The sequence below is a fragment of the Hippocampus guttulatus genome, chromosome 7 (assembly GCF_054856545.1).
Source record: "Hippocampus guttulatus isolate MCC_2025c chromosome 7, RoL_Hgut_1.0, whole genome shotgun sequence".
In the NCBI taxonomy this organism is placed as follows: domain Eukaryota; kingdom Metazoa; phylum Chordata; class Actinopteri; order Syngnathiformes; family Syngnathidae; genus Hippocampus; species Hippocampus guttulatus.
In genome coordinates this window covers 15,455,893-15,471,078 of record NC_141267.1, presented here as the reverse complement: position 1 = coordinate 15,471,078, position 15,186 = coordinate 15,455,893, and the positions used below count along the sequence as shown (strand labels likewise).

The window sequence follows — 15,186 nt, the reverse complement described above, 5'->3', positions numbered from 1 at the left end:
TCACAAGTCTTATTACTCCAAACACACCCGGTGTCTACAGAGTCTTTGAAGCCTCATCCTTAAAAGGTAGCTTTCAATTTGCGGAATCAAAGCGAGTGAGCACCTGATCTGATTGTTTAGCAGACAGCTTGACGCCCGCTGGTCATCCGCAATCGCTCCTCCTGCGCACTGATCAATTGATTCTTCCTTGGAGGTTTAAACGGCTCAAAGGCGGTGAGCATCGGCAGGGGCGTCACATCTAATAAACTTTCCTTGCAACCGAATACACTGTTGCCTCACTGCTTATGTTGGTTGCACAGTTTGTTTTCACCGTGGCTGCTGTGGTCATAGTACGTTTTTGTGATCATGTTTGTTCAAGACTCGTCTGACTCGCTTTCTCTTGTAATCATAAAGGCGATGTAGATATCTGAAATAAAAATTGTGGAACGAAAGAATTTAGATATGTTCTCTTTGACTTCAGGCTAAACTGAATTGCAGATATCAACACAACAGATCGAGTCATGATGTTAAATGTTAAAAGGACTTGCCATACAAGCATGTCGGAGACCTTTTGACAGTAGATCAGTGTAGCCATTTTGTTAATTTCACCGTGCTAATTATCGGGAATAACTGGCAAGGAACCATCGTATTCCAGTCAAGGTATGACACAGCTTTCGAAACTTCCCTGCCAGGGTTGGAGGGTGGTACAGTGTATTGATTTTAGTGTTAAAAAAACAAAAACAAAAATAAAACTGCTCGTTTGCAAGATGGGAGGGACACGTCCGGGCTTTCGACTTGGCAGGTTCACTCTCTTTGGCCTCCCAGAAGTAAAACAGCAGGAGGCGCTAAGTGGCAGCCTCCACATTATTTACAGCTCTGTGAAAGTCCATCCATTAACCGTGTCAATTAGCTTCCTCATCGGGGATGCGGGTGGCTGGATTTATTTATAGTTCTGGCACCGACTTTAATCAGGAAAGCAGGATAGTAAAGCAGGAGACCCCCCTGCCCCCAAAAAAAGGTAATTTTTAAAGAGCACAGACCAGACGTTTCCAACATGCTCTAAGGACAAGAGTCACCTATTGAACGAATTTCGGCCCACTTGGGGATGAATGCCCACTTCAATCTCTCATGTCGGCTCCCTCAGAGGCGCCAAACCTCCGACAACTTTATTAGGAGCCTGTTGGAAATGGAATCTGGCCACCCTCTTATGTTGTTATCCCCGCAGTGTATAGTCTTAAGTATTGGGAGAATTACTCCCCGCCTGCTCGTGTCAGTTCATCCTTCTTTTTTATGATGGCTCCTTTACCCCAATATTGATCCTTGTTGGAGCGTACGCAGAGCATCTCAAAAAGAATTTATTGCCTTTGTCAGCCTTATTAGGCCACACACGCTTCACCCTAACACGTGTATGGCGTGTAAGTACACGACACAGGTACTCCTTTGGGATGCGCCGCCTATGGATGTGCTTGACTGCTCTCGGAGGCAAGTGGAGTCCATGTGAGTGAGTAGCAACAAATCAATGGTCCGGGTCGCCTGCTTGGTGGTCAGAGAGGATTGCAGGGAGGGTCCTATGACTATTGCTGCATCCGAGGTTGCGCGCAATTCAGAAATACAGCACCGGATTTATTCCACTGCAGCGCATACATTTGATTATACAAATGCAATTTTCCTTTTTTTTTAATGCACTGTTTTCCCCACTGTACTGTTTAAAAGAGAGCTGCAAACTGGGATGATACAGTGCAACGGAGAAGTGGTGCCACCCACTTTTTACCCCCCTGGCATGTATTTATTTATGTGGACGATATCTGTTAGGGCGGAGGACACTATTTGAGTCGGTACGATATCCCACTTGAGAGTGGACCTCGCCATTCACGTTAATTAATTCCAACTGTAGCTCAAGGTGAGGGGTGACGTGGAGGGGCAATGAGAGGAGAAACGGGGGAGGATTTGGAAAGATGAGCGGCGCTCGAGTGATTGACGACGGCCTGATGGGAGGATGCAATCAGCTTTGCCATGAGGAGGAGATGGTGGCTGACCCCCCCCCCCCCCCCCACCCCCCTCACTCCCATCAACCTCCATTTAAGGTGGCTGTCTGACTTAATTAAGGTTTACAGGTTACGCTAGGCTACTGCTTATATTACGCCACTCATTACAAGGCCGTTAGGCTCGGGCAGAGAAAGTATTGTTGTCAGAACCATGATGAGTCAAAGCATTTTATTACACCTCCTCCCTTAACTCCTTCTTCTCCGGGTATCTGAATGACATTCTTTGGGAGCAGACTGGGAATCTTTATTTTTCCAGACGAAGGGGGCGCTTCTAAGAGCTTCTCAGAGACCACACTGATTACCCCCCTCATGGTCAATTTGCAGCTCAGAGCCTCCCATCCAGCCAATGAGTCAGTTCTTAATCACAATGTATCAGTGCTGATGTTGTGCTTTCAGTTTCAACAGCCCCCCCAGCCCATCCCTCTACTTGCTATCTCCCCACACCGCCAGGACCCCCCCCCCCCCCCACGTGAAGAGGGGTGGGATGGGACTAAATGAAGTAAGCAAGTAATCTAGCCCCACTGATAGCATTCACAAAAGATATGTGAGGGGAACGGGCAGGACTTTTTCTGCTACCTTCACACTTCGCACAGATAATGGCACACACAGTCCGGGTGAGCTCACACTTTTTCATTACTCAGTGGCAACTCGGTTCTCAGAAAGGCTAAAGAAGACGGTGAAGGAAATGGTCAAAGAAGTGAGTGAAATCAGCCACGAGAACTGCGGTGCGTATAACTGATGTCCCCCACCTTCATATTGATCCACCGCATTTGATGCTAACCGCCGGCTGCCACACCGGTCGGACCGAAGTAATCTCATCTTCATGGATATGCGACGCAAATATCAGTAAAAGCGCAAGAGGAGAGTTTACGGCATAGAAGTAGTAATGAGGATTGTAGATTCTAAAGCCAAGAGCCTCTCAAAGGTCAACACTGTCATTTATTTATCGGGAGTTTCCACTTTTTACATTATTATAATGCCGTAGATCTCCAGTGAACAAGGAAACCCGGTGGGGGGGGGGGGGCTCAATGTTGTTGCCAGCACGACTGGAATGTAAACATCCTAACCAGCTGTTTGACAAAAAAGACAGGATAAAATATGTGCATGTGATTGTTTTTTTTTTGAACCAATGTACAAAAGGGTATCTTAATATATTAAAATCTTCAAATGCATATAGAAAAGCTCCACTGCTTAACTACAAACAATAACCACATACTGTGATTTCCCCTACACCAGCACCAGAGGAGCAAACCAGCAGCAGAAGCAAAAGCAAAACAAAATTTGAACAGCCAAACCTTCAATCACTGGGCAGTCGCGCTCTTTAAACTGAGCCGAGTTGCCCGGCATGACCGACATGTTGCTGGGCCCCAGCTAGGAGCTGGTGATAGCTTGTGACCCACCTGCTGGTGTCACTAGACAGCATGTTATTGTTGCCAGGTGGCTGCGGCTCAGTTGATAGAGCGGGTTGCCCACTGACTGACTGTTTGAATCTTGGATGTTTTGCTCTCGCTGGTCATCACGAAAAGACAACAAGGCCATGCTGATCTATGCTGGCATTTTTTTAAAATTATTATTATTATTTTTTAGCAGGGAGTGCAGCATAGGTCAGTAAGGTTTGTCCCATATCGCCACAGCCACGTATCCACCAGACACCGTCGAACAGTATGAAATATTCAATTATTATTATTTTTTTAATCGACTGTGTTGTGGCGTCCATGACACGCTTTTCTTCTCTGATGCCCATAACAGCCTCAAAATTGGAGGGGTTGTTGAGTGAGGTCTGCCATCTTGTGGTTCACATTGCAATTACATCTTTCATCGACAATAAACATCTATCCATTTTCTGATCCGCTTCATCCTCACAAGGGTCGCAGCGCGTCTTTTGGCAGTAGACGGGGGACACCCTGAACCGGTTCCCAGCCAATCGCAGGGCACACAGAGATGAACAACCATTCACACTCACACTCACACTTAGGGACAATTTAGAGTGTTCAATCAGCCTGCCTTGCATGTTTTTGGAATGTGCGAGGAAACCTGAGTACCCGGAGAAAACCCACGCAGGCCCAGGGAGAACATGCAAACTCCTCACAGGGAGGTCGCAGCTGGCATTAAACCCGGTACCTCTGCACTGTGAGGTCAACGCACTAACCAATTGTCCAACGGGCCACCCCCGCAATAAACAGTTAAAATTAAACAAGGGGCACTCCGAGTGTGGCCTGTGGGCCGTCAATTGCCATCACTGTTTGGAGTGATGAGAAACTCAATTCTCGTACCTTTTCTCAAATAATCAATGTAGTTTCAGCAAAGGGAATGGAATAACCAGAAGATTTCAGGTGCAAAAACACGGCGACATCAAGCTATAGACCATCCTCAGCTGCCCCCCACACCCCTCCTCGTCTCACCCACTTATTCACATTTTAATTACACGGCAATTCAACACAGTGGAGATGAAGCGACTCGGCCCTATTTCCCAGTACACACACGGCGCACACTCGAAAATATATCATTAGGAAATGGGAGCCGTTGCAAAAAGAAGAGAACAAGATAGATTTGGCAGCCGCAAAGAGAAAGCAGAGGAGGTATTTCTTCCTCTTTGGAGGTGAAATCAATGCGGCAGATAAGGCTGCTTAAAGGTTTCCATCTGATGATGCACAGGATCATTTCCTCACAATTGGAAGGCTTCCCCCATTGCTTTGTCAGCAGGCTGCTGTTGCCGTGGCTTTTTTTTTTTTGGGGGGGGGGGTTTCAAACTATTTCATCATTTCGCACAATTGGTATGCAGCGCAGCGCTGGCAATTTACGCCTGTTTGGGTTCCCAATTATGCAGTCGTTAAAGCACTTTTGCCTGTGGCCCGCAAATTCTTACCAAGCCATACATTAAAAGCGCACAGAATCTTGTGCAGATTGCGTTGTTTCACCCTCTTTGTTTGCTCTTAATGTATTTTCATGTTGACAAATAGGTTGAGATTGTAATGCAAAACACACTTCTTTCTTAACCAAGATAGGGCAGGGCCAGCGTAATTTTTATAGTCCACAGCACCATTTGCAGGTGACAATGTGCAAGGTGGCGGTGGGGGCGGGGGGTCTTGGTAGCAGTCGTGATTGAGTAATTTGCATGGCAGCCATTGGAAATCTTTACATTAGTGTTGCGGCGACTCCGTGAAGGCCATCCGCTCTTGAGTTTTCTTGGCAACCACCTCGAAGGTCATGACCCACGCACATCGAGGTTGGGAGAGGTACCGTTGTTGAAATAGAACAGGTGGAAGGAACCGTTGTTGAAATAGAACAGGTGGAAGGAACCAAAGACTCGTGGTTGTTGGCTGCACTGAAGAAAAAAAAATCGTATGTGGAATTTAAAAAAGAGGCTGCACACAATAGAATCATCTGGATTTAGATTGTATTTTTTACGTAAATGGATAGTCTACTTAAAAAAATGTATCTGCAGCCAGATGCTGTCATTTCATTGCATTTTTCACTTCTTTATCATGGACTACTGTCAAGTCATAACAGTAGTAAGCTCACAAATAGGACACAAAGTGTTTCTTTTATTTTTATTTGCTAACTGGCCTTTCAAGTTCAAATCCACTAAGTTGGTTCTTTGCCCAATGAAGTGCCTCTTTAAGATTTCTCTTGAACTGTCAATCAAGAGTGTCTGTTAATATATTTGTCAGAGCAGAATGTTTTCTACAGACCTTGTATTGCATCTCATTAGATTGATTGTAGAAGAAAGTGATGACATCTACATGCAGGCATGCCAAAGAAGCAAAATGGCTTTATGTTAATCAGTGGATCAGTAAATGACACCCTATGTGGATTGGGTCAAAAGGGTCAAAGTTGACGGGGCCAATGAGGTGGCACACGAGCAGTCGCCGCAGGGAAGATTGTAAAGAACATTGATGGGATAGAACATAGAGTCACGATATTATCTGCACACCGACACTACCCCAACAATACATCACAGGCCGCTTTGAATACATTTGGATGTTGAAATGAGATCCAAAATGCGCTATAGCACTGTCGGAGTGTCGGCAAATATGATGTACGGTAACCCACGTGAACCCCATTAATAGAACACAAGCAAATCTATTTATTCAGACAGTCGCGGGGAAAATGATTGCCTCAATACTCCATCTGCTTTCTCTTCATCCCTCGTCTCTCCTCTGACAGATGTTGTGTGCATGTGCGCTCCTTGCACCCGAGCGCAGCGGCCATTAGTGAATGCATACACACTCCATAGCCGGGAATGATTTTTTTTTTTTTAAACATCGCCTACCGTGCTCTGTGCGGGACATTTGCTTTTTTTGTTGTTGTTTTCAGGTATGTTCCTTTTGGTTCTACTCATGTTGCAAACATTTCCAAGTTATGGAGATAAACACTGGGAAACGACAAGAGTTGTTGTTTTATTCCTACAGAAAGAGTCGCTGTTGCACATCATGCAGTACAAATTTTGTGATGAACTTAAACACGAACCACCTCATTAATATTCAATTATTTACATGGAACAGTGTACAAAAATAACAACGGACAGTGAGCCTCATGCTATTTCACCCAGTCCCAAGACGTGATTGTCTGATCACATCTAGCAGCTTTTGTTCTGGTAAATGTAATAAGAAGTGTCACTAATTCCAGGTTCTCCCCCCAAAAAATCCACAAGTAGCTCAAGTAAAAGAGGAGGAGGCAAGAGATCAGTGTTTAACAACCAATTTCGACAGTGCAGTCCCTTTCCCATTTTTAGTTGATAATGGCCACATTACGTCTGCCTCCGCTACACTAGGGGGCGATCCAGCACCTTTCAGCTCATTTTAGTGCGGCACATTCAACAAGGAAGAGTGGCTTCATGCTACTTGCTAACTGTTTTGAGCCAAGCGTTCCAATGGACATCTTTACAGCTCAGTGTGACTCGTATAGGCTGGTTTTAATATATCTTTTGTCGCGAGCATAATTGCCTAAGTCGTATTTGGAAAACATAAAAAAAAAACAACAACAAAAAAACAAAACAATTTAACAACCAAGAAGATTCCGGTTGTCTTGATTTAACCTTTGTGGTGACTATATCTTGAGTTACTGAGTTTGATGACTGTTCTAATTTGGTTTCCTGCTGGAGTGGAGGGCGGTTCCATCCAGCGACACACCTGCCACGCATCACAATCAACCATGTATTTAAGGACTGCCAAGTCCTGACGTCTTTGTTAGATTGTTCCTCACCTTGCTCACGACTCTACCGCCAAGTGTTGAATTTTCTAGATGTTCTCTTATTCACGCCGCATAGTCTCTCGCCATCTTTTTTTGTATTCTCGTTGTAAGTAGTCTTTTGTTATTAATCCTCGTCACGGTTTTTGTGTCATTTGTGTTTTCTTTTCACGACAAACAACGTCCGTTGACGTTTATCCTTGCCTTTAGCCAGCGTTTTTGATTTGTCTGATTTTCATGGTTATTGTAACCAGTGTCATTTGTTGGTCTTACACATTTTTCTTTTTTTTTTTTTAAATTTGTAAATAAACTATTTTTGTCCAAATTCTGAGTCCATTGTTTGGAGAGTCTGATTCTGTCTGGATCATTCCAGATACCTGATGTTGAGAACCTACACAGACAAAGAAAATTCAAATTTTGTAAAAAGCACATTTGTATATTTTGTTGCTATTATGACTGTAAGTTAAAATGAGTAGGGCAAAGATGCTATTAGGCTAACCATTTACACAAGGAAAAAGTATGACTTTAGAGGGCACAGTTTGTCAAATTTTGAAGGGTACAACCAGTGGGACATTCAACCATGACTATGGCTATTTTTCTTCTCTCCCATTTTGTGGCCTTTGTATCAATGCCTGCTCTTGTGTAAAGCCTTGTTCCATGCCTGCTTTTATTTCTAATGTTACATGCCTATTTTTTTACAGGTTGTGCATTCCTCACCTACTGCGCCCGAGAGTCCGCCATCAAAGCCCAGAACGCCCTCCATGAACAGAAAACACTGCCAGGGGTAAGTGCTGCAGTATATGCGCATCTCGCTCCTCATTTAAAAAAAAAAAAAAAAAAAAGTGTCAAATGCATGATGGCGAAACACTGCAAAGCAACTCAATCAGCGGCTCTCACTCTGAAGGCTCAGTTCCACCGTGTCTTGATCATTGATTGGACATAGGCTTGCCTCATACTTCGCCCTTATTAATATTGGCCTTACTTATTCTGCCATTGCTTTCAGATTAAAACCATATCAAAACAAATCTTTTTAGGTTCTTTCATGTCACTTGAAGTATTCACATGTTTCTTCATTTCTTGGCCAGAAAGAATATTTTTACACCACGTTTACCTTGCGCTCTAACGCAATTATTTTGAACTGTTATGGGAATTGATCATATGTCAAGACTGGTACAAACAATGTTTTAAAGAAAAACACAAGTCAGATTCTACTCCCATCTATTTTTATTTTGTATGGGAGTTGACTCCTTGAGTTTGAATAGCTGAATGTACAAAATATATCTTAAAATCAATGTTCAATTTTTTATGGTTGTATATTTTTCAAATATCTCATTTGTGGATTTATTTGTCCATTAATAGAATTTGAAGGAGTTGTTCGCACTTCATCGTGGCAATTTAACCATGTTCTGCAGAAAAAAGATTCCACTGATTATAGAAATTATGTCTATCTATTTAGGCATGTCGGTAAAAATGTTGGAGTGGCTTACAACTGCAGTCTATTTGGGAGTTATTTATTAAACTTTAATTAAGAATGAATGTAATGTCATCATGCTGTAATGTATGTGGTAAGTGGTGTGCTGTAGCTCTCATTGAAACTCTCCTGTTTAGACATTTTTTCTGGTGTAATATGTTCATCCCAACGTTACCATGATGCCATTTTTAGGTCGCCATGTTTTCCAACGTATCTTCGCAAGTTGCTTACACACTCATCACTTGTACGCGACGTTCCTTCGCGCAGTTTGAATGCTGCCACTTTAGTGAGTAAATAGAAGCCCATTCTTGTACAGTTTCAATGTTGATAGCCCCTCAGCCTCCCTTGGTCATGTCCACACCACTCGCCCTGCTGCGCGAGAGCGTGTCACAGAAATGGAACAAGCAGACGTTGATGACTGCTGGCCTCACGTATGAGGCTACTCTCACCTCCCTTTAGGCTTGGCTTACATATAAGCACGCGAAGACCGGTGGTCAGAGGAGGTATGAGGCCTTTGAATAGCGTGACATTGGTTCACTGACTGTTTTGTTTGGTAAAGACCAACAAAAATGCTGCAATGTAGAAATGAGATTGCAACAATACGAACCTTTGTTTGTTGGTCTCCTAAATATGTTGCGATAGATACAGGAGATGGGCGGCCCGGTAGTCGAGTGGTTAGCACGTCGGCTTCACAGTGCAGAGGTACCGGGTTCGATTCCAGCTCCGGCCTCCCTGTGTGGAGTTTGCATGTTCTCCCCGGGCCTGCGTGGGTTTTCTCCGGGTGCTCCGGTTTCCTCCCACATTCCGAAAACATGCATGTCAGGCTGATTGGACGCTCTAAATTGTCCCTAGGTGTGAGTGTGGGCGTGGATGGTTGTTCGTCTCTGTGTGCCCTGCGATTGGCTGGCAACTGATTCGGGGTGTCCCCCGCCTACTGCCCGGAGATGGCTGGGATAGGCTCCAGCACCCCCCGCGACCCTAGTGAGGATCAAGCGGTTCGGAAAATGGATGGATGGATGGATAGATACAGGAGATGTGGACAATGAAAATTAATGAGAATATAATGTGTTAGTCTTTCGTCTTTGGACTTGGTGATGCAGCATGTGGCTCCTTGCCCAAGGTAATGTGAGTAATTAACAGCGGTCGTGAGGCAGCGCATGCTGGGTGCAAGTGTGAGAGCTGTACGTTCAGAACGCCTTGTCCACATAGAGATACATATTTGCCGCGGCATAATTCTATATCGTTGTCACAAATAAATGGTTGTCTTTTGCTATGTTATTCCTTCAGAAAGAAGAGCAAAGTGAATGCAGTATCCAATGTCTTCCGACGTACATGGTAGCTGCTGTCACACATTCCTCGTGACCACAAACATTTCACTGTAGACAGTTACTTGAAACGAATGAATAGTGAGCCACATGCTGCTTCACCACATCGAAAGAAATGTACACATGTATAAGCCTCTTCTGGTAAATGCTTTACTTGCTTCGAACCCTCCTTCATACATCATGATCAAGCGAGGAACATGTCACATAGCACCAGTAGGAGCTAACAACGGAGGTATTCACGTCTCACACTTAGTCATTGTCATATGGTATATTTGCTGGATACCTGCTCGGTTTGCTCCATATGGAAAACGGGAGGCACAGATGGTTTGTTGGCTTGATCCGAAATATGGAGAGGACAGCCGTGCTTTGCTGACAGGTGAGCTCTTACTCTGATTCCATGTTTGGACCCTGCTGGGAGTTTTTCCTTTATTCTCAGATACTTTAATGTTGTCGCGCAGGAGCAGCGCATGCATCGGACTGGAATGATGTCATGTGGAAGCTCGGACGTGAGACGGTTGGGTTGCCCGCCAAAAACGGCAAGCTCTGTTGTTTTGGCCTGGTGTGCGCTGCTTGTATCTGATTGCGGCCGATGTCGATTCCTGGTAGCGGTACAAAACATGCACATGGCCGCCTGTTTTAATCCACCACCACACAGAATTGCGAATGCCATAATTCTTCATTTGTCCAAATTTTTCGTGCTATGTAATTTATTACAAGAGGCTGCTACATGTGATTGGGTGTCTTTGTCTTCAGACTTTGTGAAGCAGTATTTCGTCTTATTGCCCAAGTTTTTTTTTTTTTTTTTTTGTACATCCTTTTCCAAGCAACTGTGTCAAAAATTTAATGTTGGTAGTTGGAAGTTGACTCATCTTTGGTAGAGATTAGAAAGAAGTATGAAGTTACTTTTGTTGGATTTATTTTAAGTCACTGGTAGTGTAGTGGTGGAATAGTGCCCGACTTGTGTAGGCAGCCTGGCTTCAGTTGCCCTTTCAGTGATGGTGAATGGTTGCCTGCCTTTAAATGGGCCCTAACAATTCACTGGTGACCATTCCGGGGTTGAAGTAGTCTTTCTTACAAAGTCATCTGGGATAGGCTCAAACAAAAAACACATATTCTCCTTCAAGTGTATTTTCATATTTGAAGTGTGCTGTATTTTTCCAAATATTGTTTTGATGTCCACAAGTCTTAGGAAAACACTGAAGTATGACACGGCAGCCTCAGAATTCAATGAGGTTGCGAGGCTTAGAATAATTTTGGATTTTTCATGAGTTTTTATTTATCCATCCATCCATTTTCCGAACCGCTTGATCCTCACTAGGGTCGCGGGGGGTGCTGGAGCCTATCCCAGCCGTCTCCGGGCAGTAGGCGGGGGACACCCTGAATCAGTTGCCAGCCAATCGCAGGGCACACAGAGACGAACAACCATCCACGCCCACACTCACACCTAGGGACAATTTAGAGCGTCCAATCAGCCTGCCATGCATGTTTTTGGAATGTGGGAGGAAACCGGAGCACCCGGAGAAAACCCACGCAGGCCCGGGGAGAACATGCAAACTCCACACAGGGAGGCCGAAGCTGGAATCGAACCCGGTACCTCTGCACTGTGAAGCCGACGCGCTAACCACTGGACTACCGGGCCGCCCAGTTTTTATTTAGTTTTGACTTTTAAAAACAATTTAAGAGCAAGTTTCGTATGTTTTTGGGGAAGTATTATAATTTACTTTTGGTCTTAGTTTTAGTTTTTTATTTCATTTTTCGTTTCTCAAGTGCAAGAAAAAGGTCTCTCTGTCTTTGTAATTAAGTAAAGTACAATTCTGAAACAACTGACCTTCATTCTTCTGTAGCTAAGGATCTACAGCAATACCAAAATAAATTGTTTGAAATACATTTCAATTTAATGTAAATGTGCATTTAAAATGAGAAGTTCATGCATGGCTTTGCTTGAAGAGTAAAAGGACATTTTCGCTATAAGTAGTAGTTTGTTTTTATAAATGCAAGATGCAAGTAGTTTTTTTTTTTTTAAAAAAAAGCCTGTTCATTTTATTTAACAAACGCTATTTTATTTATTTATTTATTTATTTATTTTGTAACGCGTTTCCAACCTGGACTTCCAGATCCTGGTCCTGAGAGACCAGTCCTACCGGTTGCTCTATTAAGCTTCACTCCAATAGTCGAACATCATCATACTGTACTTGCATTGAGACATCGCAATGAGGCTTATCTCACCCACACATCCCCTACGTTCCCTCAGCGCCACTCCCGCAAATCCTGGCGATCCAGCATCAACCTAATCTCGCTGTATCATGCGTGTGCCACATGGCACTGGATATAACATGGCCGTGAGCATCGCGTTTAACGCTTCGGCTCCATACATTTAGTATTAGCAGGTCTGTACTTGACCTGCGGTGTGGGGCACAAGTGTGAGAGGGCTGCAGTGATGTAGGAGGCAGGTTTATGGAAATAGGAAATATCACCCGTGTTAAAACCGCAATGAGAGCAGCACGGGGATTATGTTCTGACACACATATATACACACACACGTACGGTCACACACATGGATTCCTGCAGTGTCAACACTCGAAGTAGATCCCCGTCCTTCTCAATTGCCGTCTCCATTTCAGTTTTATTTTTTATTTATTTTTTTGTAATTAATGTGCTGTTTGCGCGTGTAAAATTTGTTGTACTGTGTACATGCCAGAGGTGACATGAAAAACAAAAGTTTTCCTTTGGCATCAAGTAGTCACGAGATCAGGGGTGTTAAACTCATTTTTGTCGCGGGCCACATTTTAGTTACCGTTTTCCTTGCAGGGCCGTTATGACTGAAGCCATATAAAGAAGTCAAGAATAAATGTTTAATCATCCATTGTTTAAGTTACTGAAAGAAGGGGTTTGGTAACAAGAAAATAGAGTATCATTTATTTATTACAAATGAGAATTTGAAATTTTGGTAGCGATTTTAGCAAGCATCATGAAAGTTGCCATCTTTGATTTGCTTTCGCAGGCCATATAGAATGATATGGCGGGCCAGATTTGGTCCCTGGGGCTTAAGTTTGACACCTGTACACTAGATTATGCCAAAGTAATACTTTAATTGATAATTTTGCATGCGAGTTGCCACGTTTTATTGGCAGTTCTTGAATGCAGCTCGTCCCATCAAAAGTATTTTTTTTTTGCTTCTCTTCCGATGCAGTTACTAATAGCAATAACAACAGTCTACTTACTCATCACAAATTGTCCATATCCTGAACATTCATTGTGTTCAAATGCCAGCTGGTAATGATCTTATTGTTTGTGTAAAGAGCTCGTGCACATAATTGTTTGCCCATCTGTGATGTCATGCTAGTTTGTGCTTGCGTCTGATTTCGGCGAATATGCTAGCTAATACAACTGAGCTTCATGTGAAGGTCTTTGGTTTGTGTTGAATAATTTCACTGTCGAATACAGTTGTTTATGTAACATACGTTTATGGTAGTGTACATGCTAAATGCATGGTGTCGATGCTTTATGGTCCTTTCTGCTTTAAGTGCTTTGCCACCATCTTGTGGTGGTGGGGATTTTGTTCTTGTCATTATTGGGTCAAGTAGTGGAGGCATTCTCCGCACACAAAATAGTTTCCCTCTTAACTTTCATAGGCTACTCGTACTGAGAAGAAAAAAAAAATGGACATGCTTTAAAAATAAACAGCTTTGCGTTGACCATGCCCGTGTTAGTTGTGAGCTAACAAATTTTAAAATGACTGGGAAAGAAAATGCACCTTTTTGCGAATGAGTGTTTTTCAGAATAGACAACTTTTGAATCTCAATTGTCTTGTTGATATTGTGTCAGCCGTCTGTGAAATAAACAAAGGAACTAGCCCATTTCTATGGAATAGAAGTAGAAAATACAGATCTGCTTTCAAATGTAGGGAGTGAAAATAAAAACTTTTCAGAAGAAGAGACACTCATTAAAAATGATGGATTTCTAATGTATTTGTACTTCGTTACTTTCCACCAGTGCTACGTGCGGAGCCATAATGGAACGTGTGAAGAGCAGACAGCGGAGCGTGGCCTTGCAGCTATGCCGCGGCGTTGTTCCTCGACACGCCGTCAAGCTTTTTGCGCCCGCGCAAACTATAAAAATCCGGAATCGGGCATGCGCGTCGCCATCCATCTGCTTCTCCGGCCCGTGAGCCAAGCACGCCCGCGCGTCGTCCGATCTGCTGCAAAAGGCTAAATTATTCAATGCTACATTGTGTGAAGGTTGTTCGAGGTAGTACGTTGGGATTACGTGTGTGTGTGTGTGTATTTTGTGTTGAGCGGGGATGGGAATAGAGCGGACCGGTCAGCATGAAGCCAATTGATGCTGGCAGGATGTTGAGGCCTTGTAGCGAGAGAGAGAACTCGTTCAAATTTAGCCTTTGGGAAGCAGGGGTGTGTGCGCGTATGTCTGTGTGTGTCTAATCAGTAAAATGATTGTGGCGAAGGGAAACTAGGCAAGGTCTTTCTTTTTCTTTAAAATATTTATCCTTTGAGTAGCGGCTGTACATGTGTTTGGAATATAATGTTGCTTTTTAAACCACATAGCCCATATTTAGTGCCCAGACGTTTTCATTTTTCATAACCGCTAGGGTGAGGTCTCTAGTTTCTTCACTTAAATATTTTATCTTTTTTAGAAGCAGCTTAAAAACGGAGGAATAGTTGAAACTTTCAGCAAAATATTGTCTTCTATTGCATACAAGGTAAAGGGACATTGATTTGTTGACATAAAATGAATCCATTCTGATCTCGAGCGCCTCATTGATAGAGACATGCTTACAACGCAGAGTTCAAACTCGCGTTGTTTGAATCGTTGCAGAGGCGATCAGGTTACGCAGTTGAACACGGAAATAGAGCAGCGGCAAGAGAGTAAATGTTAATGAGTCAATGTTATTACTTGCTGTTGGTTAAAGTGAACTGCGTCGCTGCTTTATCAAATAAGTTTTCCTGACCTCTGATCGTTCTGTTGGCATTTCCTTGAGCGTACCGCCATCTGGTGGATGGATTATAGATTGTCTTTTAATGCGGTGCGTCCAATATATGAAAAAAATTACAAAATAGGCCATTCATTGAAGGTGCGCTTTATAATCCAGTGCGCCTTTTAGTGTGGAAAATACTGTACCATTTTAACTGGATTAAAAACAAAAGAGTGATTGGACAAC

At 43.4% G+C, this 15,186-nt stretch overlaps 1 protein-coding gene across 4 annotated transcripts in view; it reads left to right on the top strand.

Annotated features, from left to right (window-relative positions):
• celf5a (cugbp, Elav-like family member 5a) overlaps positions 1–15,186 on the top strand; it is a 228,117-nt gene that overhangs the window by 10,063 nt on the left and 202,868 nt on the right. For all 4 annotated transcript variants that reach the window (XM_086115175.1, XM_086115176.1, XM_086115174.1 and 1 more), the window contains exon 2: positions 7,916–7,998. In XM_086115175.1, the coding sequence (XP_085971301.1) occupies positions 7,916–7,998 (83 nt within the window). The remainder of the gene's footprint in view (positions 1–7,915; positions 7,999–15,186) is intronic.